The sequence below is a fragment of the Mus caroli genome, unplaced genomic scaffold (assembly GCF_978045245.1).
Source record: "Mus caroli unplaced genomic scaffold, Mus_caroli_1 scaffold_6, whole genome shotgun sequence".
Taxonomy (NCBI): domain Eukaryota; kingdom Metazoa; phylum Chordata; class Mammalia; order Rodentia; family Muridae; genus Mus; species Mus caroli.
This window is the reverse complement of record NW_028227261.1, coordinates 4,242,236-4,265,303: the sequence shown is the minus strand read 5'-3', so window position 1 is coordinate 4,265,303 and position 23,068 is coordinate 4,242,236. Positions and strand designations below refer to the sequence as shown.

At 48.9% G+C, this 23,068-nt stretch overlaps 1 protein-coding gene across 2 annotated transcripts; it reads left to right on the top strand.

Moving 5' to 3' along the window:
* The first annotated feature begins 740 nt into the window (after positions 1–740).
* On the top strand, positions 741–21,330 carry Nol9 (nucleolar protein 9). Of its 2 annotated transcripts, none has more exons than XM_021159636.3 (12): positions 741–1,208; positions 2,620–2,839; positions 3,108–3,235; positions 7,765–7,900; positions 8,018–8,105; positions 8,618–8,715; positions 12,509–12,670; positions 13,841–14,141; positions 14,682–14,793; positions 18,129–18,306; positions 19,700–19,833; positions 20,185–21,330. In XM_021159636.3, exons 1-12 carry the CDS (start codon positions 756–758, stop codon positions 20,317–20,319), a joined length of 2,145 nt encoding a protein of 714 aa, XP_021015295.1. In that variant the 5' UTR covers positions 741–755; the 3' UTR covers positions 20,320–21,330. The 2 variants fall into 2 exon arrangements, with proteins under 2 accessions (XP_021015295.1, XP_029332525.1); XM_029476665.2 differs by having other exon boundaries at positions 8,015–8,105.
* The last annotated feature ends 1,738 nt before the right edge of the window (positions 21,331–23,068 follow it).

Here is a 23,068-nt window from a genome sequence, read left to right as displayed (position 1 = left end):
CCTCTGGATGCCTGTGGTTTCCGTCCTTGCTCAGGCTCACCTGTCTCAGGAAGGGAGCCCTGCTGGTTTTTAGGGAGGAGAGGGAGGGCTGTGGCATCTGGGACCTGATGGCTTGTTCTGTTTTTGTTTTTGAAGTGTTCTCTTGAGGCTTGCTTTGAACAAACTCCAGGGCTCAAGCCATCCTCCTACCTCATTCATCCGAGTAACTGATAGTACTGTTAGCTTATGTCAGCAAGAGTTAGAGAACACAGTAAACCTCATTTAGTAAACCTGAAACCAGGCTTTGCGGTGACCCCAGTATTCAGACATTCAAAGTGTGAGCTAATCGTTATGGTTTAACCTTGTCGTCCGGGATCGTGCCCATCAGCCAGAAGACAAATGTATGCAAACACCGCATACACAAATGCACCTGATTTGTTTAAAATGCCAATCCTGGAGGGTTTGGGATTTTTGTTTTTTCTGCAGGAAGAAAAAAAAAAATCCCAGGTGGATTTCCTGAGAGGTGGCCTGGTGGTTAAATCCAGGAGGTTTGGCTCCCCTGTCTCCAACCCGGCAGGGTGGGCTTTTGCATAATGTAAATGGGGCTCTGGGTGGGACCTCCAAGCTTCTCTCCCAGCAACTGAGGGAGAAGTCACCGATGGTGCGCTGCAGACGCCGACCGGGAGGGGGCGCCAGCCGCCCCGCTGCTCTTCGGCTGGGGGGCGGGGCGACGCGGTCTCGCGAGATCGTCCCGCCGGAGGGGTTCCGGGCCAAGCATGGCGGAGTCGGAGGTGTTGCTCCGGCGGACTCCGAGCCGTTCATCCTGGTTGCGGGTACGCAAAGTCCGGCCCCACCTCCTCCTCAGCCGTCGGGGCCGCCGAAGGTTTGGGGTCCTGACCCGGGTCGAGTTGCGGCGCCTGCGGCGGCGGCTGCTGCGGGCACACGCGTTGGGCGGGGACTGGAAGCAGGCAGCCCCCGCGGGCGCGCACGTGGCGGTAAAGTGCAAACTCCGGGCCCGCAGCCGGCCGGCGCCCCGCAGCCCGCCCACGCCCAGCGGCCCGCCGGCGCCATGCACCGTGTCCGGGACCTGCAGCCTGCTCAACCCCCGCAACCACTCCACGCCCCAGAGCCGGGCCGGGCGCCCCGTGCGGAAGGTGTCCCCGAACATCACCCAGCCCGTGCGGGACCTGGGCTCGGGCCGCGTGTTGATGATGCTGCCGCCGGGAGAGGTGAGTGGTCAGCGGGGCGCTGCCGATGAGCCTCGGGATGCAGGTCGGATGCAAGCCCGTCCTCGTCCTCCTGCTCCGGAGCCTCTGCTCCTAGCAAGCTAATGGGGTCGGACTTAGTGGCACGTAAGCCGCCAGCGTTCCAGGTGTTCGAAACCATTTAAAGCCCCCTCCTCTCACGGGAGTGACAGTTGCCATGTCTTTCCAGTGTTGATGGGCCGAAAGACAAAGTAAGTAACTTGCACGAGGTTAGACAGTAGCAAGGCAGAGCCAGGAGGCAAACGGAGGCAGTCTGAGGTGGACTCTGGTCGCGGACATTGCCCCTGTCATGTCAAGAAGCGAAGCCTCAAGAATTGGAGACTCAAGCTCGCTGTGAGCCTTCGTAAGCATCGGGTGTGAGAGCGTGTTGGGAGCTGCAGTGGAGGTACTGTGTTTAGGGTTAGGTTAAAAACCTGACAGATGCGTGGTGGCACACACCTTTAATGCCAGCACTTGGGAGGCAGAGGCAGGCGGGTTTCTGAGTTCGAGGCTAGCCTGGTCTACAAAGTGAGTTCCAGGACAGCCAGGGCTATACAGAGAAACCCTGTTTCAAAAAAAACAAAAAAACAAAAAAACAAAAAACACAAAAAGAAAAGAAAGAAAATTCGTCCATAAGCTCGGGCTCTAAGCAAACCTGTAGAGCATTTTCTTGATTGGTGATTGATGGGGGAGGGTGAGTGGAGCCGCCCCTGGGCTGGAGATCCTGGGTTCTATAAGGAAGCAGGCAGAGAAGACAAACCTGACAGATGTTGGTTACTTAGTACCGTGTAGTTTGTCTGTTGGTTGGTTTTTTGAGTATGTTCTGCCTGCATTTCTGTACACAGCACATGTGCAGTGCTTTCTATTACAGAGCATCGGAAAGTCTGAAACCGTAGTCGTAGAAGGTTGTGAATCGCCATATGGGTGTTCAGAACCAAGCCTGGGATCTCCAGTAGAGAAGCCACTGCTCTTATCCAATGAGCAGCCTTTGTGGGCTCCATGCTGTGTAGTTTGGGTTTCCCTGTCAGGTGTGGCAGGCGACATGCACTCTGAATGCAGGGATGGTTGGATTTTAATGATTGGAAGAACAGCCTGTCCTGTGTTCTACATAGTTCTAGGACAGCCAGAGTCTTGAGGCCCTGAATCAAGAAAGAAAAGTCCTTTTGAGCCGGGCGTGGTGGCGCATGCCTTTAATCCCAGCACTAGGGAGGCAGAAACAGGTGGATTTCTGAGTTCAAGGCCAGCCTGGTCTACAGAGTGAGTTCCAGGACAGCCAGGACTATATAGAGAAACCCTGCTTCGAAAAACCAAAAAAAAAACAAAGAAAAAAGAAAAGTCCTTTTGATAGGTAAATCACTAGTTAGGGTGTTTAATGGTTTTTTTCTTTTCACACTAGGGTTTCACTTTTAGTGGGATCTGCCGTGTGACTTGCGTCTATGGCCAGTTGGAAGTATACGGCTATATCATCAACCAAGGGCAGCCTCCCCAAGATGTCTTTTCTGTCTACACCCACTCTTACCTGACCATCAATGGGGTTCCGTACGCAGAACCCGAGAAAAGTGAGAAGGCGATCAGGAGGGAGATCCGGGCCCTGCTCAAGCCTTACACGAAACTCGGTAATTGGCTCCCGCTTCCGATGTCAAGGCTGATGACGAAGAGCTTATTATGGGCTCGACGTTGTACTGAATCCTCATGGGGGGTGTCTTACGTTATGAAAGTGGAAGCTGGTAGGTGGCACACATGGCTGGTGTGTCTCCACCCAGGTGTGGAAAAATCAGCTGTGCCGGTGATGCTCCCGACAGCCTAGAGCTTAGCAGTTGGGACAAGACCCTGCAGGCTCTAGAATTGTCACTGCTGCTGAGGTGTCTTGCTCTTCTTTTGCAGACGACAGAAACTGGGTGGTGCGGTACTTCCCTCCTGGGGGCTCCATTCTGATTCTGGAGCGGATGCAGAGCCGTTTCGTGGACTTCCTGAAGACCTATAAGTGCTCCTCATACGTGCTCCTGCAGGAGGTAAAGCCAGTGTTCCTTGATGCTGTGCCCCAGAGCAGTCACCCTCACCTCAATGGCTGTGTAGGGACCCCTCTCTCAATGACCATCCCCTCTGTCCTGTGAGCGAGGTGGGTGTTCAGAGAATCCCATGTGTTAGCAGGAGATAATCTATAGAGAGATATAGTATGGGTAAAGGCACCTGCTGAACAACCTGACTGATGTGGGCGAGGTGTACACTGGCATAGGCGCTCACAGAACGCTGATCCCCATTCCCTCTGCTTGCTTGGTTTCATTGCCCAGTAGAACTCAACTCTTCGTGAAGAAGAATAAGAGACATCCGGTCTCACAGGTCGGGTAGGCATTGTGGGAGTGTGCAGTTAGGAGAGAGGGTAGGACTGTGCATTTGGGAGCTGCAACAGAGAAGGTGTCTGAGAACACAAATGAGCCAAGAGATAACACGCGCGCGTAAGCACACTGGTGTAGCTTGAGAGGAGAGGATATGAGGTCTGGGCAGTGTCGCTTCAGAGGAAGTTAAGGTACAGAAGACACATAAGCCTGAGGAATGGCCAGGGTTGGGGGCATTGTCAGTCTAAGGTGGTCTGAAAAAGTCCCCTGCGAAGGATGAGGATCTGGCCCAGACAGGTTTCAGTGGGTTGCTGAGGGGTGGCCTCATGATGCAGTCAAGAGAGAAACTGAAGGGCTCAAAAGGAATGAAGGCAGTGAAGCGGAGCCTCAGGGCTAAGCGTGATGGAGCCAGAGCTCAGCAGTACTGTTGTGAAGGGGAACCTGAAACAACGTGCCTGCACACCGGGCATGGGATGAAAGGAGAGAAGAGGCAGGGAGAGGTGACCTTGCTGAGGGGATGCCCCTGGACATGCCCCAGACCCTGACACCTTGGGAGGAACAAAGAGGTGTGTGTGTGTGTGTGTGTTCATTCATGTGTGTATTAGCCAGAGGACACTTTACTCTGCTTCTTCGGAGCTGTCTGTTGAGACAGAGTCTCTGGCTGGCCTGAAGCTCGCCAATGGGTCGGGCTGAAGGGACGGCTGAATCACAGCTTGTCTCTGCACCTACCAGGTCATGGGTTACCAGGCATTTGGTTTGTTTTTTATTTTTATTTTAGCTGTCATTTATCTAGTTAGTTAGAGACAGGGTTTCTAAGTGTAGCCTTGGCAGTCCTAGAACTAGTTCTGTAGATCCAGCTGGCCTTGAACTCAAAGAGATCCTCCTGCCTCTGCTTCCCAAGACCTGGGATTAAAGATGTGCTCTACCAACAACATGCTCTAATTAAATTTTTTTTAATGTATTATTCTGTGTGTGTGTGTGTGTGTGTGTTTACCTGTATCTGTGCAGCTGTGTCATGTGTGTGCCTCGTGTGAACGTCCATGAGGGTGCTGAGAATCAAACTCCAGTCCTTTGTAAGGACAGAAAGAGTCCCTTTTTTTTTTTTTTTGGTTTTTCGAGACAGGGTTTCTCTGTATAGCCCTGGCTGTCCTGGAACTCACTTTGTAGACCAGGCTGGCCTCGAACTCAGAAATCCACCTGCCTCTGCCTCCCAAGTGCTGGGATTAAAGGCGTGCGCCACCACCGCCCGGCCCCTTTTTTTTTTTTTTTTTAGTTAATTAATTTTTTATCTGTTTGTTTTGTTTTTGTTTGAGATAGGGTTTCTCTATGTAGCTTTGACTGTCCTGGAACTCCACTCTGTAGACCAGGCTAGCCTTTAACTCTGTCTCTGCCACCCTAGTGATGGGATAATGCTACCCAAGGTGGCCTTGTATGGAGTTTCTCTTCCCTTTGTTGTTTGGTTGGTTTTGACTCTCCTCCCTGAGCCTTTGAAATGCTAATGCTCAGATTGGTGTGGTGGAGCAGGCCTTTAATCTCAGTGCTCTGGAGAATCTCTTGTGAATTCAAGGCCAGTATGGTCTTCTTTGGGCAGGCTAGACTACAGAGAGACCTTGTCTCAAAAAACATTCAGCTGGGCGTGGTGGAGCACGCCTTTAATCCCAGCACTCAGGAGACAAGAGCCAGGCCAGCCTGGTCTACAAAGTGAGTGCCAGGACAGCCAGGGCTACACAGAGAAACGCTGTCTCGAAAAAAAAAAAAAAATTCAATCTTTGCATTTGCACGCAGAGAGTACAAGTGTGCAAATCCCCCCCCCCCCCACACACACACCCAGTACAGACGAGGAGAGAGACAAGAGCACACACTGGAATCCTCTCATGGTCCCTGAGTACTGTGAAAAGGAACCAAGGCGCTGCTGGCGTGGGAGCCGAGAGCAGCAGGCTTAGAGTTGCTGTGGGAAGGGAGTGAAATGAAGCGGTTGGGTTGGTCAAGGATGTGCTTCTGGGACTGTTGTTTCAGTGTGTGATTATGTGGGTGTATGCGGATGTGTGTGGAGCCTCTGGAGGACAGGTGTGGATCCATCCCCCTGGAGCTGAAGTTACAGAAGGTCACAAGCCACTCGGCATGGATGCTGTGGACAGAGCTAAAAGTCCTCCTAACCTCTGGGCCACCTCTCTATACACATACAAACTTTTCATTGTTGTTGTTTTGGAGACAGTGTTACTATGTACCTTGACCATCAGGCCTCAAATTGTATTCCTCTTGCCTCCTGGAGTTCTGGGATTACAGATACAGATCCTACTAAGGTGGCTCTTGTGGTTAAATTGTTATTTACCTCTTTATTTGTGTGTGGGGTTGGATGCTCCTGTGCGGTGTGAACTTGGTGTGGAGGTGACCCTCAGGCCGTCCCCACTTAGTCCTTGTACAGTGTCTCTTGCTGAAGCTGGGCTCTTCACTTACAGCTCTTCTAGCTAACCAGCTTTTCCCAGGGTTCCCGTCTCTGCATCCTACATCTCCTTAGCTCTTCATGGGCACTGGGGATTTGAACTCTGGTCCTAATAAGTATAGTTTTAACCACTGCCCCATCTCCCTAGCCCTTTGTGTGATTATATTCTGAAGAGATTTTTGTTTATTCTTTTCATTTCTTTGTCTGTGAATGCCACATATTTTCAGAAGGCCAGAAGATGACATCAGATTCCCTGAAGCGGAGCACAGTTGATTGTTAGCTGTCTGACATGGGTGCTAGGGACCAAACTCTGGTCTTCTGCGAAATCAGTAATCACTCTTAGACACTAGGCCATCTTGTCCACTCTGGGTTACATTTTCATCCTCCCCAGAGGGAGAGAACCCTAGCGGTGGGAGGCACCCAGGGAGGTGGCAGGAAGGCCTCCATGATGGCACTGAACTGCTGATTGCATGAGATGTGTTTGTGGGAGGTTCCTTCTTCCCTTCTCTTTGACCGAGCCTCCCCGTCAGCAAGCACCTGCCCTTTGTAGTTTCTGTCTTTGTCCATCCCTCCATCCATCCGTCAAGCAGGCCTCAGTGGAATGCTGCACAATGCCCTTTACTCTTGAGCCTCATTAACGTCTGCCCTGGGTCTGTTTTGCGTTTTGTGGCCTCCACTGAGCTTTCCCTACATTTCCTTGCCTGCCTTGGCAGGGGCAGCCTGAGCAGTATGAGCCCTGGAGAGAGAGAGGCAGGGGCAAGCCTGAGCAGTGTGAACTGTGGAGAGAGATAGGCAGGGGCAACCTGAGCAGTGTGAACCGTGGAGAGAGAGGCAGGGGTAGCCTGAGCCATGGAGAGGGGCTTGCACATGAGAAGGAGCAGGATGTTGGTGGTGGGATGTGTAGTGAGGGTTGAATTTTGGGGTATTAAGAGAAATTTTGGGGCTGTAGAAATGGCTCAGAGGTTAAGACTGCTCTGTATGGAGGTGTTAGACACCATTAAAAATGTTTTAAATGGGGCTGGTGAGATGGCTCAGTGGGTAAGAGCACCCGACTGCTCTTCCCAAGGTCCAGAGTTCTAATCCCAGCAACCACATGGTGGCTCACAACCATCCGTAACGAGATCTGGCGCCCTCTTCTGGAGTGTCTGAAGACAGCTACAGTGTACTTACATGTAATAAATAAATAAATCTTTAAAAAAAAAATGTTTTAAATGAGCTGGGCATGGTGGCGCACGCCTTTAATCCCAGCACTTGGGAGGCAGAGGCAGGAGGATTTCTGAGTTCTAGGACAGCCAGGGCTACACAGAGAAACCCTGTCTCGGAAAAAAAAAAGTTTTAAATGGGGCTGGAGAGGGCTCAGTGGTTAAGAGCACTGACAGCTCTTCCAGAGGTCCGGAGTTCAAATCCAAGCAACCACATGGTGGCTCACAACCATCTGTAATGAGATCTGATGCCCTCTCTTGGTGTGTCTGATAACAGCTACAGTATACTTAGATATAATAATAAATAAATCTTTAAAAAAAGAGAGCCGGGCGTGGTGGCGCACGCCTTTAATCCGAGCACTCAGGAGGCAGAGACGGGCGGATTTCTGAGTTCCAGGCCAGCCTGGTCTACAGAGTGAGTTCCAGGACAGCCAGAGCTATAACAGAGAAACCCTGTCTCTAAAAAAGAGAGAAAGTTTGTAACTCATGACTATATGATGCTTATTAATTTAGTATGCTCATTAGAAACTTTCCTTACAGTTTCAGTTGTTGTATTTCAGACCACTCCTACTCGGGATAATTCTGAGTTTACAACTTTGAAGAAAATTGGCATCAGAAGACAGAAGAGGAAGAAAGCCATTTGCTTGAGTGAGAGTGGCCTTTGTGCCCTGGAAGAGTTAGTCAGCGTGTCCTGTGGTGAGTGTTGCCTGTTGTAGATGCCTTTGTCCCCGAAGCCTCAGTCACTGCTCAGGACTAGAATCCTGAGGACTGGCTCACACCAGGGCTCACTGTTTGTTTTACCTGCAAAAGTAGATGGCTGCCCTGTCATCCTGTTGTGTGGCGCTTGTGACATTGGAAAATCAACGTTCAGTAGAATACTGATTAACCAGTTATTAAATAGGTAAGCTCGCTTGTGTTTTCATTGGTCATCTGGGCATGAAGTGAGATTCAGGTGGAGAAACTTGGCTTTTGTTTGATCTTCTAAGGTGTGGCCTCACTCTCTAGACCAATCTGGCCTTGGTAATTCCCCTGCCTCAGCCTCCGCAGTGCTATATAGGCATAAGCCACCATGCCCAGCTTGATGATGGATAGATTGGAGTTGGGGATTTGTTTAACTCACTGCTGTCAGCTGGGCCATGGCACTCTGCAGGGCAGTCCCCTGCCTCACTCCCATGCTGACTCTGATCTGCAGCAGAGGGGCACCTGCTCTCCATCCCTGAGCCAGCCCTGTGTTTGTAGAATACCGTGTGTGTTGCGATTGGCACAGGGTCTTGCTTGCACCGTGGCCCTCACCTTGTGGAATAGGACAGCTACAAGGCCACGCGGGGTGTTGATCCTTGTGTGTCACAAATTTTCCACAGAAGAAGGCTGCCTCAGGTCTCTCTCTCTCTCTCTCTCTCTCACAATTTTCAGCATTCCTGGGGTTGACTATCTGGAATGTGATCTGGGACAGACGGAATTCACTCCTCCTGGCTGTGTCGCTTTACTTAACATCACAGAACCACTTCTGGGTACGTAATACACGCTCCTCAGTGTCTCGGCTCTCACGGTGCTCTCTATAAAAGGAAAAATGTGCAAAGTGAATCACTCTGCCTCTAGCTTCCACAACAAACTTGAGAAATACTTTATATCAGATTTTTGACTTTTTTTTTTTTTTTTTTTTTGTTTTTTGAGACAGGGTTTCTCTGTGTAGCCTTGGCTGTCCTGGAACTCACTTTGTAGACCAGGCTGGCCTCGAACTCAGAAATCCGCCTGCCTCTGCCTCCCGAGTGCTGGGATTAAAGGCGTGCGCCACCACGCCCGGCTGATTTTTGACTATTTTTATGTGCGTGTTGTTTTACATGTCTGTGAGTCTAGGGTGCTGGGTCCTTTGAAACTGAAGTTGTAGGGAGACGTAAGCTGAGGCTTGAGCGGGTCCTGCTCTTCTGTGAGCCGACATGTAAAATCCAAACATGTCACCCTGACAACTGACAGCATCCCAGGTAGCCTGTGTGTCTGACCCAGTACTACTGAACAGTCTACGGATGCTTCTTCTGTATCCACCAGTTATCCTATAACATCCTTTTCCTGGTTCAGACTGCAAGTAGAATTTCTGTTTTGTTTTGTCTAACAATGTTAAAGTATGCAGAGTGAAGGTGATGTCTGCAGCTGCCCCTGGGTGTGGAGTTGTCTCGATGCTGCATCCAGGTAGCCATCTGGCTGGCTGGCTGGCTTTTTTGAGACGGGTTTTCTCCATGTAGGCCTGGCTGTCCTGGATTTCACTGTGTAGACCAGGCTGGCCTTGATCTCACAGAGCTCCCTCTGCCTCTGCCTCCCAGGTGAAGGCCTGCATGGCCTGGCCCCAGATTTTTCTATTATCTCCCAGTGAAGCAGTTCTCTTTACAGTCATCTCCTCCTCCCCACCCTGTCTGTCTGTTTCTCTCTGTCTCTGTTTCTCTCTCTAATATTATTTAAAGTTTCCTGTACATTGGTGTTTTGCCTGCATGTATGTCTTTAGGAAAGTGTTGGATCCCCTGTAACAGGAGTTACAGACACTTGTGAGCTGCCATGTGGGTGCTAGGAATTGAACCCAGAGCCTCTGGATGAGAAACCTATTTATTATATGTAAGTACACTGTAGCTGTCTTCAGACACTCCAGAAGAGGGCGCCAGATCTCGTTACGGATGGTTGTGAGCCACCATGTGGTTGCTGGGATTTGAACTCTGGACCTTCGGAAGAGCAGTCGGGTGCTCTTACCCATTGAGCCATCTCACCAGCCCCCCTTTTTTTTTTTTTGGTCTTCTTTATTTTGGCTGCTGTCAGCATCACTGCCGTAAGCACAGTGGGCAAGCACACAGTCGAGACCCCGCTTTCATGGCAGTAGTGTGTGCCTAGAGATGTGCAGTTGCTAGGTAACGTGAAAGTCTGCTGCCACCAACAGTGCACAGTGACATTAACTAATCCTCTTGTTTCTTGCCAATGGTGTTATCTTGATTGTAGACCCTCAGGCAGGTGTGGAGCAGTTTTTGGGGTTTTGGTTTGTGTTTCCATGACTACTGACACTTGAATATCTTCCCCCTGAGGATTCACATTGTCAGTGCCTGTTGGCCACTCTTTTGACCAGGCTGACTTCAAACTTAGAGATCTCTTGAGTGCCTCCGGAGTGTTGGGATTAAAGGCCTGTGCAAACACAACCTGCTTAAGTCCCTGGATTTAATTATATTTTATTTTTTATTTTTTTGTCCCTGGATTGTTTTATTCTTTTATTTTTTAACTGTTTCGAGGCAAGGTTTCTCTATGTGTGTACCCTGACTGTCCTGGACCTCACAGAGACCCACCTGCCTATGTCTCCTGAGTGCTAGGATTAAAGCGTTTAACACCATGGCCAGCAGACTGTGTGTGTGTGTATACACACACATATATATAAAATTGATGTAAAATTTTTAAAAATTGATGTAAAATATAAAATTTATATATAAAATTTTGTGTGTGTGTATACATATATGTATATATATATATATGAGTATACTGCAGCTATCTTCAGACACACCAAAAGAGGGCATCAGATCCCATTACAGATGGTCATGAGCCACCATGTGGTTCCTGGGAATTGAACTCAGGACCTCTGGGAGAGCAGCCAGTGCTCTTAACCTCTCTCCAGCCATCTTTCCAGCCCATACTTGCTTGTTTTGAATGGGAGTTAGGTGCAAGCGTCTTGGCATACATGGAAATCGAATGACAGATTGTTAGAGTCAGATCTTCCCACCATGTAGGTTCTGGGATCTGAGCACTGGCCGTTAGCTTTATTCAACGGTCTGTGCCATCAGATCTCTGTGTCTGTAGATCTCTGTTCCTGCCTCTGCCTCCCAAGTGCTGGGATTAAAGGCATGCACAACCACTGATGTTTTTGTTATTATATCTAAGTACACTGTTGCTGTCTTCAGACACTCCAGAAGAGGGCATCAGATATCATTACAGATGGTTATGAGCCACCATGTGGTTGCTGGGATTTGAATTCAGGACTTTCAGGAGACAGTCAATGGTCTTAACTGCTAAGCCATCTCTCCAACCTGATTTTTAACCTCCTGGATATTGGGAACCAAACTCAGCTCCTCGGTGAGAGCAGTGTATCTGTTCCTTCCACTGAGGCCAAGCTCTGGCTTTTTTCTTTTGGTCTTTTCCTTTGGGTCTGGGGTTGTCACTGTATCTCTGGCCTGCCTGGAACTTGCTGTCTTGGAAGTCACAGAGTTGCAGAGTTGATTTGCCTCCCAAATGCTGGGATTAAAAGTAGGTTCCAGGGGGCTGGAGAGATGAGTGCTGACTGCTCTTCCAGAGGTCCTAAGTTCAATTTCCAGCAACTACATGATGGCTCACAAAGATCTGTAATGGAATCTGATGCTCTCTACTGGTGTGTCTGAAGACAGCGACAGTGTACTCATATGAATAAGTAAATCTTTAAAAATAAACGTACATACCACCACTCAGCAAGGGCCATAAATTAAAGTTTGTTTGTTTGTTTGTTTTTGGTTTTTCGAGACAGAATTTGTCTGTGTATCCCTGGCTGTCCTGGAACTCACTTTGTAGACCAGGCTGGCCTCAAACTCAGAAATCCACCTGCCTCTGCCTCCCGAGTGCTGGGATTAAAGGGGTGCGCCAACCCAGCTATAAAATAAATTTTCAATAGACTGTAAGCCATAAAAGGTGTAGAGGTTCATAGTTGTATCCCAAATACCCAGAACAAATAGAGCCATGCCAGAACATGATTGGAATTCACTCACATACATGGAGTCGTGTTTGATGGTTTGAGAATTCCTGATGTCTTTGGCAGGTTTGGGAGGGACCCAGAATCCCGGCCACTGCCTTGTGGCCATGACACGGCTACTTTTGCTTGGCAGTGCTGTAGATGGAACCCCCAAGAGTAGGGGTTCTCAACCCGTGAATCGTGACCCTGCACAATGCTGCATATTAGATATTTACATCATGATTAATGACAATAGCAGTATTGCAGTTATAAAGAACCAACAAAAATAGTTTTATGGCCGGGCAGTGGTGGCGCATGCCTTTAATCGTAGCACTTGAGAGGCAGAGGCAGGTGGATTTCTGAGGCCAGCCTGGTCTACAGAGTGAATCCCAGGACAGCCAGGGCTACACAGAGAAACCCTGTCTCAAAAAAAAAAAAAAGTTTTATGGTTGAGGGTCCCTTCCAAGGTGAAGAACTGTAATAAAGGGTCACAGCAGTAGGAACGTGAAGAACACAGCCCTAGAGCGTTGCTCTGTCTTACACAAGTGCTTGGGGACTCACTGCTCCTGTGCTCATTTTCCTAGGACCGCCTTACACTCACCAGAGGACGCCACAGCGGATGGTGTACTATGGGAAGCTGAACTGTTACAGTGACTACGAGAATTACATTGACATAGTAAAATACGTGTTCAGAGATTACAAGAGAGAGTTTCCACTTATCATCAACACGATGGGCTGGGTGTCAGGTAAGCCATGCACACATCTGCACCCACACACGATGACATGGAATGCTCGGGTGAGGGGGACCATGGGTAGCTTGTAGCTGAGCGTCAAACCCATGAGCTCCGGCAAGCGAAGCCACAGCTTTGACTTCATCTCTTATATAAACAGTACCTGTTAATAAACAAGCCAGCCGGGCCTGGTGGCCCACACCTTTAATCCCAGCACTCAGGAAGCAGAGGCAGGCGGATTTCTGAGTTTGAGGCCAGCCTGCCTAGTCTACAGAGTGAGTTCCAGGACAGCCAGGACTACACAGAGAAACCCTGTCTCTAAAACAACAACAACAACAAAAAAAACATGCCAGTGGCCAATGACCTGAGGCAGGACATAGGAGGTTGGGCACTGGCAGGAAGAGGGGATTCTGGGAAGTAGTAAGAATGAAATAGGTTGGGCTGGTGAGATGGCTCAGTGGGTAAGAGCACCTGACTGCTCCTCCGAAGGTCCGAAGTTCAAATCCCAACAACCACATGGTGGCTCACAACCATCCACAACGAGATCTGGTGCCCTCTTCTGGAGTGTCTGAAGACAGCTACAGTGTACTTACATATAATAAATAAATCTTAAAAAAAAAAAAGAATGAAATAGGTTGGAGGGAGATGCTGAGTAAGACACTAAGGAGGAAGGAGAGGTAACTAAGCTCGCAGAAGAGAGAACAGTGTGGATGGATTAGGTAAGTTAGGAGCCGGTCACTGAATGAGCCAAAGCCATGGCCAAGGCATTTAGTAATCAATAATGAGTTTCAGAGCTATCATTCCAGGAACGGGCCAGAAGGAAAACCCATTGTTATTTTTACATATTTCACTTTGCTTCGTTGGTTGGTTTTGGATTTTGGATACAGTTTCTCTGTAGCTCTGGCTGTCCTGGAACTCACTCTGTAGACCAGGATGGCCTCGAACTCAGAAATCCACCTGCCTCTGCCTTCCAAGTGCTGGGATTAAAGGCGTGTGCCACCACCGCCCCGGCTCACTGCCTGGCTCTTGGTTGTTTTTTCATTGATTTTTCTATTCTGTCAAACACTGTATGTGGTGCCCTTGGGAGCCAGAAGAGGGTAGCAGATCTTGTCAGCTGTGCATATGCTGCCTGGCCATGGCTTCTCTAAAGGGCTTTACCTGTGCCTGTGGCCTCTCCCCTCACAGGTAATGGGCTGCTGCTGCTTGTGGACCTCATCCGGGTACTGTCTCCCAACTATGTCGTTCAGTTATATTCTAATCGCTGTAAATATACACCAACTCTGACCTCCGAATACGTAGAGCTCACAGATGGCCTGTATACAAAAAGCAAGATCAAAAGATATCGAGGTTTTGAAATTTCAGAATTTGCAGAGAATTTAGAATTTCCTTATGAAGAGAAAGAGTCTAGTCCAGCTCCAGTCTTCCCTGGACATGTTCTGCTGTCTGTTCACTCGGAATTCTTAAGTGGTAAAAATGACAAGAACAGGTAAGTACAGAACCGCTTGTAAGCAAAGCCATCCTGTAGTGGGCCTGCTGCTTTGCTTGGTTGTGAGTCCCGAGGTGGTAATGGTGGCTCTTGTAGGTCATCCCAACACCAGGGAGGCAGAGATGGGCATCATGGGTTCAGCCTACAGTACATTGTCAAACCCTATAAACAAAAAGAGAATACTCCTGTTACGATTTCAGGTTTACCATGGCTGTACATTTAAAGGAGAGTGGGTCCTGGTGAGCGCACGGAGGCAGGGCTTCTGGTGCTGCTGGCCGTGCTAAGGAGTCTTTGGGATTCCTGGTGGTCAAAGCAGGGTTTCAGATGAGGATCAACACTGACCCTAACCACGTGCCCAGTACAGGCCATTTAACCAGGGGGCTTGGAAATAATCCTGAAAGAGCAAAGTCTAGTGTTACCTGAGTGCCCTGTTGTCGCTGTTATGCTGTTGTGTCATGCTGTGCTGTCTGTCATCTCTGTGATGGTGGAGGGTGTGACTGCTGGGATGCTCTACTCACTGTGCTCTGCTCTGCTTTTCAGGGCCAAATACAACAGGATTTTTCGAGATCTGGCAACGTTGGGCTACCTTAGCCAGCTGATGCTTCCACTGCCAGAGCCACTTAGTCCTTTGCACAGCCTGACGCCCTATCAGGTAATCGGAGCTGGTGGGCAAAAATTATCTGATACTGATAAGATTCTTGAGGCTTGCAAGTCCTGGTGAGTGCTTGTCTGCTCCTGTTTAACTCTTTGCTTGCCTAATTCTCAAAACAGCCCTGCAGTTCTGATACTGTCCCCATTTTTCAGATGGGGAGACTAAGGAACAGTGAGGCTGGGTTGCCTGGAAGAAGATGCAGAACTGGCATTTGGTCCTTGGCAGGCAAGCCTCAGTGTCTGTCATGTATTGTAGTTTCATGACAGCTATAAGTTATCTGATCTGGCGGCTGCCCCATGTTTGCACTTAGCAACTGCATGAGGGTAGTATCTGACATCTTAGGTTGTTTCTGATGCTATAGTGCTCTGTGAGCCTTCCTGGCAGTACCTGGAACCTAGAGCACCTCCTGTGGACCTAGTTATTCTTGTTAGGTTCCAACACCAAATGCAGAGTCCTGGCTGCTAGGAATTGCTTTGGGGGAAACCCACTATTGTGTGAGGATCTAGGGTTGGAGATGGTGTCAGGTGATAGAAGTAGTATGTGTTTGGAGATTGAACCCAGAGCCTTACTATGATGTGGGATGACACTCAGGCTAAGTTTCACATGCATGGGTGCACAGGTGCGCACACACACACACATATACACAGTCTCAGGTTACTTTGCCATTGCTATGTCAAAACACTGCCCAAGGCAGCTTGTAACAGGTTAATTGCTCGGGCTCACTGTTTCAGAGGCTTAGAGGCTGATGGCAGAGCAAAGACAGGGTGGAAAAGCAACCGAGGCCCTGCATCTTGACTCACACTCACTGGGAATTATACAAGTCTTAATACCTCAAAGCCCTTCCCCAGCGGCACGCCTCCCAATCCTTCCAAAACAGTTCTACCATCTGGGGACCAAGCATTCAGGCTTATGAGCCTGTAGGGGCTGTTCTCATTCAATCTATCAGCAGACAGACAGACACACACACACACACACACACACACACACACTGCATCAGCAGTTTGTTTTTAAACCAATAAGTATTTGCTTTGAAGACAAAGTGAGTAGAGTCACCATAGATCTCTACTGTTGAGCAGTGCTGTTGAGTTCCCTGTGCGTTACACAGGGGGACTTAGGATTACCTGGATATGTCAAACAAACAAACAAAAAAGTCACTTTGTATTTGTACCTGTAGGGTGGGAGGTGGGAGGTGGCTGAGCCCTAGCGCCTCTCCTGCTTGCTTTCTGCTCTTGTACTTCTGAGGGGCCAAGTGGCCTGGTGCTAGGCTTTGCTGCTTTGTGGGTTCTCCCTGTGCCGCCGGTTTTCCCTCCTGTCATTAGATAGGAGAGAAAGGATAAGGGACGGGAAGACAAACCCTTGAGTCTAATTTTTTTCTTGTTTCTTTGAACAAGACTACTAACAAACCACATCCAACCCCACCTCTCAGGGCCCTAGCATTTTTATACTCTCTGAAGAATTCCCAGAATTCCAAAGGTCACACAGTCCCACTTGCACAAACTGTCTGCAGCTGGCAAAAGCATCCTTTGCCAGGGCATGAGGCGAATCATAGTCGGCTGCTTTGGGCAGGTGTAAGCCACACCATAAGCCTGCCTGAGATTAAAACAAAAGACATACTCTTAAAAATAGTTCTGCGGTTTGTTTGTTGTTTGTTTGTTTTTCGAGACAGGGTTTCTCTGTGTAGCCCTGGCTGTCCTGGAACTCACTCTGTAGACCAGGCTGGCCTCGAACTCAGAAATCCGCCTGCCTCTGCCTCCCGAGTGCGGGATTGAAGGAGTGCACCACCACTGCCTAGCTCTTCCTTTCCCTTTCCCTTTCCCTTTCCCTTTTTCTTTTCTTTTCTTTTCTTTTCTTTTCTTTTCTTTTCTTTTCTTTCTTACACCAAAATTCTAGAACTGGCTACACTGACTTGTAGCTCCTATTCTAGCCGATGACGGAGCAGGAAAGTGATAGGTTTGCTTCAAAAAAGAAGGAAACCGTGAAAGCAAGGTCTTAATGCACCAAAGCATAGCTAGTGGATGGTGCAGGCACAGAGAAAAGTTGCGCAGAGGCTGTCTGGACCCTTGGGGCGCCCCCGTTAGCTACAGCCTCAGGGCCCTATAGCTGACCTCATAATCCATCTACCAAGAACTGTCCTGAAAGCCTACAGCTGACACCTAATGCTGTGATCTTACCCTTGGTTAGGTTTTTCAATGGGCAGAGAAAGGAATGAAAATGATTCAGGCCAGGCACGCCTTTATTTTTTATTTATTTATTTTTTTATTTTTTGGCGCACGCCTTTAATCCCAGCACTCGGGAGGCAGAGGCAGGCGGATTTCTGAGTTCCAGGACAGCCTAGTCTACAAAGTGAGTTTCAGGACAGCCAGGGCTATACAGAGAAACCCTGTCTTGAAAAAACCAAAAAAAAAAAGGAAAAAAAAGAAAGAAAAAATGATTCAGACAGGAGTACAGGAAGAAGAGAAATGTAGCCAGGCTGCCTTGAACTTCACGTCCTCCTGCCTTTGCCTGCCATGTGCCATGACAATCACCATAAACCACCACACCCAGGGCTTCCTGCGTTGTAGGCCAGGACTTTTGTCACCTGAGCCAGTCCCTACCCTAGGTTTTGGCTGGGTGGGATCGTAGATGCCTACAACGTCAGCCCCGGGGAAGGTAGATGAGAGGCAGCCGAGGCAAGCTTCAGGTTCAGTGTTTTCTGTTTAACCCAGATCTTGAATACTCTGTACCCCAAATGCTTCCGTCTACAAGCACACTTCTCCTGATTTTAAGTCTTTTTTTTTTTTTTTTTTTGGTTTTTCGAGACAGGGTTTCTCTGTGTATCCCTGGCTGTCCTGGAACTCACTTTGTAGACCACTGGCCTCGAACTCAGAAATCCGCCTGCCTCTGCCTCCCGAGTGCTGGGATTAAAGGCGTGCGCCACCACGCCCGGCGGTTCAGTGTTTTCTAATCCACCTTTTTTCTCAGAAGAAAACAGGGGGGACCTGGTGTGATGTCCTGTTTTGAGGCAGGCTGGTCTACATACTGAGTTCCAGGGAAGCCTGGGCGACATAGTAAGACTGTTTGCAAAAGAACCCTGCAAGTCCAGATAACCTAGAAGTGGTGCAAGTGGCAGCACCCACACTAACTTATAACCACACATGTGTACACTCAAAATTTACACGTGAGCACACACAAGCACACATGCAAGCATAGAGTCTTGTAAGTCAGCCGTTGTGATCCAGGCCTGTTAGTTCATTGTTTAGGAGCCTAAGGTAGTACATTGTCCGTTTGAGGTCTCAGGAACACACGCCTCAAAGTCGAAGTTAATGAGAGGTGCATGTTTACGGTTTATCCTCCAGGTCCCCTTCAGTGCCGTCGCTATCCGAGTCTTGCATGCCGACGTTGCCCCTACCCACATACTGTATGCTGTGAATGCCAGCTGGGTCGGCCTTTGCAGGATTGTGGATGATATGAAAGGCTACACTCGGGGCCCCATCCTGCTTGCCCAGAACCCCATATGTGACTGTTTGGGCTTTGGTGAGTAAACAGTAAACAATGCCTCCTACCTTGTCCTCTTCACTGGAGACAGCAGACCCTGACTGTACGTTGTATTAACATATGGTGCCAGACATAGAAAATCACCTTTGCTTTGCTCCTAGATGGCAGGGTTTTATACTTGCATCACATTCTGTTAGCCTGTTTCAGTCCTCATGGCTGAACATGGAACTTTCAATTACTTTGAATGGTACTTTCTTTTTTTTTCATGGTTTTTCGAGACAGGGTTTCTCTGTGTATCTCTGGCTGTTCTGGAACTCACTTTGTAGACCAGGCTGGCCTCGAACTCAGAAATTCACCTGCCTCTGCCTCCCAAGTGCTGAGATTAAAGGCATGCACCATCACGCCCTGTGGCACTTTCTTAAAATTTATTTTTAGCAAGGCATCGTGGCTGACTTCAGGAGGCACAGGCAAGTGGGTCCCTTGTTTGAGGACAATATTGTCAAGTTAGCAAGTTCTTGGACAAGGGCTATGTAGACCCTGTCTCAAAAAAAGAAAAAAAATAATTTTTAATTCTGTGGGTGTGTTCTCGTGAGTTGAGAAGCCTTTAGAACAGAGGTGTTGGTCCCAGTGCTGGCATAGCACTTGGTTGTGAGTGCCTGAGGTTGGTGCTAGGAGCTGAGCTTGGGAGGAATACCAAGCGCTCTGTCCCTGTCAGACTACCTCGTCAGCCCCACGGCTGCACATTGTATTCTGTGTAAAACACTGGAAGGGAAAACTCTTTCATTTATTCTTCCGGTGGGGTCACGTGCCTGTCTGCCAGCTGCTCTCAAAGGCCAAAAGTGGGCATCAGACCCACGGGAGTACAGTTGTGAGTCAGCATCTGGGTCCTAGAGATGGACCGTAGGTCCTTTGGAGGAGCAGCAAATGTGTTTAACTGCTGAGCCCCAAAATTCAGAATTAAAACTCTTAATGTAGGGCTAGAGAGATGCCTCAGTGGTTAAGAGCACTGATTGCTCTTCCAGAGGTCCTGAGTTCAATTCACAGCAACCACATGGTGGCTCACAGCCATCTGTAATGGAATCCAATGCCTTCTTCTGGTGTGTCTGAAGACAGCTAGCTACAGTGTACCCGTCATGTATATAAAATAAATAATTTTTTTTTTTTTTTTTTTTTGGTTTTTTGAGACAGGGTTTCTCTATAGCCTTGGCTGTCTTGGAACTCACTCTCTAGACCAGGCTGGCCTTGAACTCAGAAATCCGCCTGCCTCTGCCTCCCGAGTGCTGGGATTAAAGGCGTGCGCCACCACTGCCCGGCTTAATAAAATCTTTAAGAAAAAAATTAATAAAGCTCTTAATGTCACCTTTACCTTCACTTCCCTGCGGTTGCCATGTGCAGCTTTGCAGAATTGCTGACCCCGCTCTGTATCTTGAAGGTATCTGCAGAGGCATTGACATGGACAAGCGGACCTACCACATCCTCACCCCTCTACCCCCAGAAGAGTTAAAAACCGTGAACTGTCTGCTGGTTGGTTCCATTTCCATCCCACATTGTATTTTCCAGAACCAGGTGAGTCCCCGTGGAAGGGGTCTGCAGGGAGGCTGGGCAGGTGAGGCCAAGCTGACGCCGTCCTTGGGAGACATACACCTTTGTTTTTCCTTTTCAGTTTTTATTTCCATTTTATGTGCACTGGTCTTTTGCCTCTCTGTGTGTGTGTGTGTCTATGTAAGGGTGTCATGTCTTGGAATTACAGACCGACAATTAGTTGTGAGTTCCTATGGGCATCCTGGGAATGGAACCCTGGTCCTCTGGAAGAGCAGTCAGTGCCCTGGAGACAGACACTTTATTTATTATGGGACTTGAATGCCACACTCCATGTAGACAGGGTCTCTATGCAGCTTCTTTGTGTTTCCATTTCAGCCTGGGCCCGAAGGATCAGTTCCTTATGTCACCACAGATTACAATTTAAAAATTCCTGGAGCAACAGAGAAAATTGGAGAGAGAGAGTATGAAAAAGCATTCCCTAGACAAAAATTACGGCAAAGAAGAAAATAAAGCCTGGGAATGGAGAGACTTGTCTCCCGGGATGCCTCGTCCCAGGCCGAGTCAGCAGACTGCGTGGGCTGTGGTGAGTGGGGCTGTGTGGCTGCTGAGCTCCTGCTCCTGCCCACTGTTCACGGAACTGGAAAGTGTGCTGTGCTGAAAGCCGTTCAAGCCCCTCCAGTTTCTTCCCCCTGAGACAGGAGGGCCTTGTATCCTACAGCTCTAACTGGCCTGTGTTAGGACACCAGCTCTCAGACTTTTCAGCTGTTTGGTCTCCAACTTGGCCCCAGCCCTCTTGACGACTGGTTGTCCCGGCTGTGGAGTGCTTCCTGAGAGCTGTGAAGCAGTGAAGAAAGCTGCGGTGTCCTCAGAACAAGAGAGGAAGGACAGCCTTTCAGTTTTCCAAGAAAATCGGGACCATGAAAGTATGGCTAGAAACTGGGCAGCAGGCTGACCCACAGGTTCTCATGTACAGCGCACAGACTGCCTGGGGCCTAGGCTCAGTGAGAGGCATGTTGACATGTGGACATTAGCAACCCGGTACCGACTCCTTGGTCTGATCCTTGGATGCCATCGGATCTCCCAGTGCTGTAAGCAAGTCTTAGAAGATTGTATTTCATCTGTTAATTTCAGGGTCTTTTGAATCATGAGGCTTTCTTTATGTAGAAGAACTTGCTCTGACATCCAGAAAGCCCCCGGGTTAATTAAGGAAACCCTTGGTTGCAGGGGTGCTCCTTCATTGCCTTGCAGAGAGTTTGAAGACAGCCTTTGTCACCTTTGTCCAGTTCCCCAGATCTTCCGGTCTTCACGGTAATAAAGATGGAGTTGGGCTGGAGAGGTGGCTCAGCAGTTAAGAGCACTGACTGCTATCCCAGAGGTCCTGAGTTCAATTCCCAGCAACCACATGGTGACTCACAACCATCTGCAATGGGATCAGATGCCCTCTTCTGGTGTGTCTGAAGCTACAGTGTACTTATGTACATAAAATACATAAATAAATCTTTTAAAGAAAATAATAACAAAGATTGTGAATACAGCTCTCCGCTGCATTTTCCTTGAAAGGGTGAATTTTAGCTTTTAAAAGCTGACCTTGTCCATCTCCACCAGTAAAGACTCAACGTCAGTAGTAGAGGGAGCTGTGGGCAGTGGTCGGGTGCTGTGAGGAGCAGAGGTATCTATCTGTCAGGCTTCCTGGAGGGGAGGCTCTCTTTGGAAGCCTGGCTTGGGTGAGACCTGGAACAGCTGTCTGTCCGTGCAATTTATGGTGTCTGCATTTGGGGCAAGGTTTTGGCTCTGACATCTTTTGGGAGGGGCCTGTGTTTGGAGACAAGATCTTGCTATGAACAGGCTGGCCTCAGAATCCTGCACAATCCTCCTCCCTCGGTTTCTCAAGTGCTGCTATCACAGTGTGTTCCATGTGTGTGGTTTCTATTTAGATGGTCTGTCCTGGTCCACTGTAGTCAATACACACACTTGTTTAAGAACACTACAGCCGGGCATGGTGGTTCACACCTTTAATCCCAGCACTCGGGAGGCAGAGGCAGGTGGATTTCTGAGTTCGAGGCCAGCCTGGTCTACAAAGTGAGTTACAGGACAGCCAGGGCTACACAGAGAAACCCTGTCTTGGGGAAAAAAAAAAAAAGAACACTACAGAACTGTGAGACAGCAAACCCCAAGTTGCCAGTGCTCCACCTCCTTAGAGTGGCGCCCGAGGAGTTGTTGCTGCCCTGCTGTGATTATTGGGAAGTCAAGACCCAAGAAAGTGACAGTGCGGAGGCTGTGGGAGTCCGGAGTGACTCCTTCCTTTCCCAGAGTCTGGGCAGAGGAGAGGGAGGGAGGTGACTACATCCTCCGCCTGGATCTCTTTAATAAGAGCTTCTCACTTGGGGTTTCTACCTGGTCCTTGATGTGGAAATGAGATGATGTAGATAAGGACCCCAGGCTAACCTACAGAGAGGGAGGGAGGGAGGGAGAGGATGGGCCCAGGCCTCATCTCAACCAGACACTGTACTGAGATGGACACACAAGCCCCATCCAGACTGTGGTCTTTATCCACTGTCTATCCCCTCCTTCCTTTCTGTTCACCCTCCCTCCCCATAGTGTCTCACTCTTGGCCCAGGTGCCTCCAGTTCACTGATAACCCGCTGACATCTTGCTAGGATGGTCCTTTGCTTCAGTTTCCTGGGTGCTGGGACTCTAGGCGTCCACCTCCTCTTCTGACCTCCTTACCTTGCTTTGTTCGTTAGCTTTGAATGGCAGTGTAGTGGGTGAGACGTGGTGCTGTGCTGTTGGAGCTGAGAGCCATATTTTACCACTGAGGAGGAATCCACCTGGTGTCTGTTTCCTTCTCCGTGTTCCAAAGTGATGAGTGAGATTGTCTATAAAAGGCCCTGCCAAGGCTCTTTTCTTGTATAGCCTGTCTCTGTGGTTATAAACTTTTTGAAGGCAGGCGAAGTCATTCTCCACTGTGTGCGGTTCCTAGCCGTCTCTCATTAGCCATGAACTTGATTAAAGTTTCTGAGGACATGGGTTTGTGTACTTCAGTGTGTAAGGAGAATTTATTACAGATTATTTAAACACTTAAGCCATGGGGATAGAAATAGCTTTGGAAGGAGGGTTGGGGCTCACAGAAACCCCATCAGACGCTTCTTCAAAAGTGAAGAGAATGTGCGTGCGTGGGTGGGTGTTACCTGGAAAGGGCTGTGCATCAAGGAGAGGGAGATGAGTCTGGATTGTGTTGTTGAGAAAGGATCTCAATGTG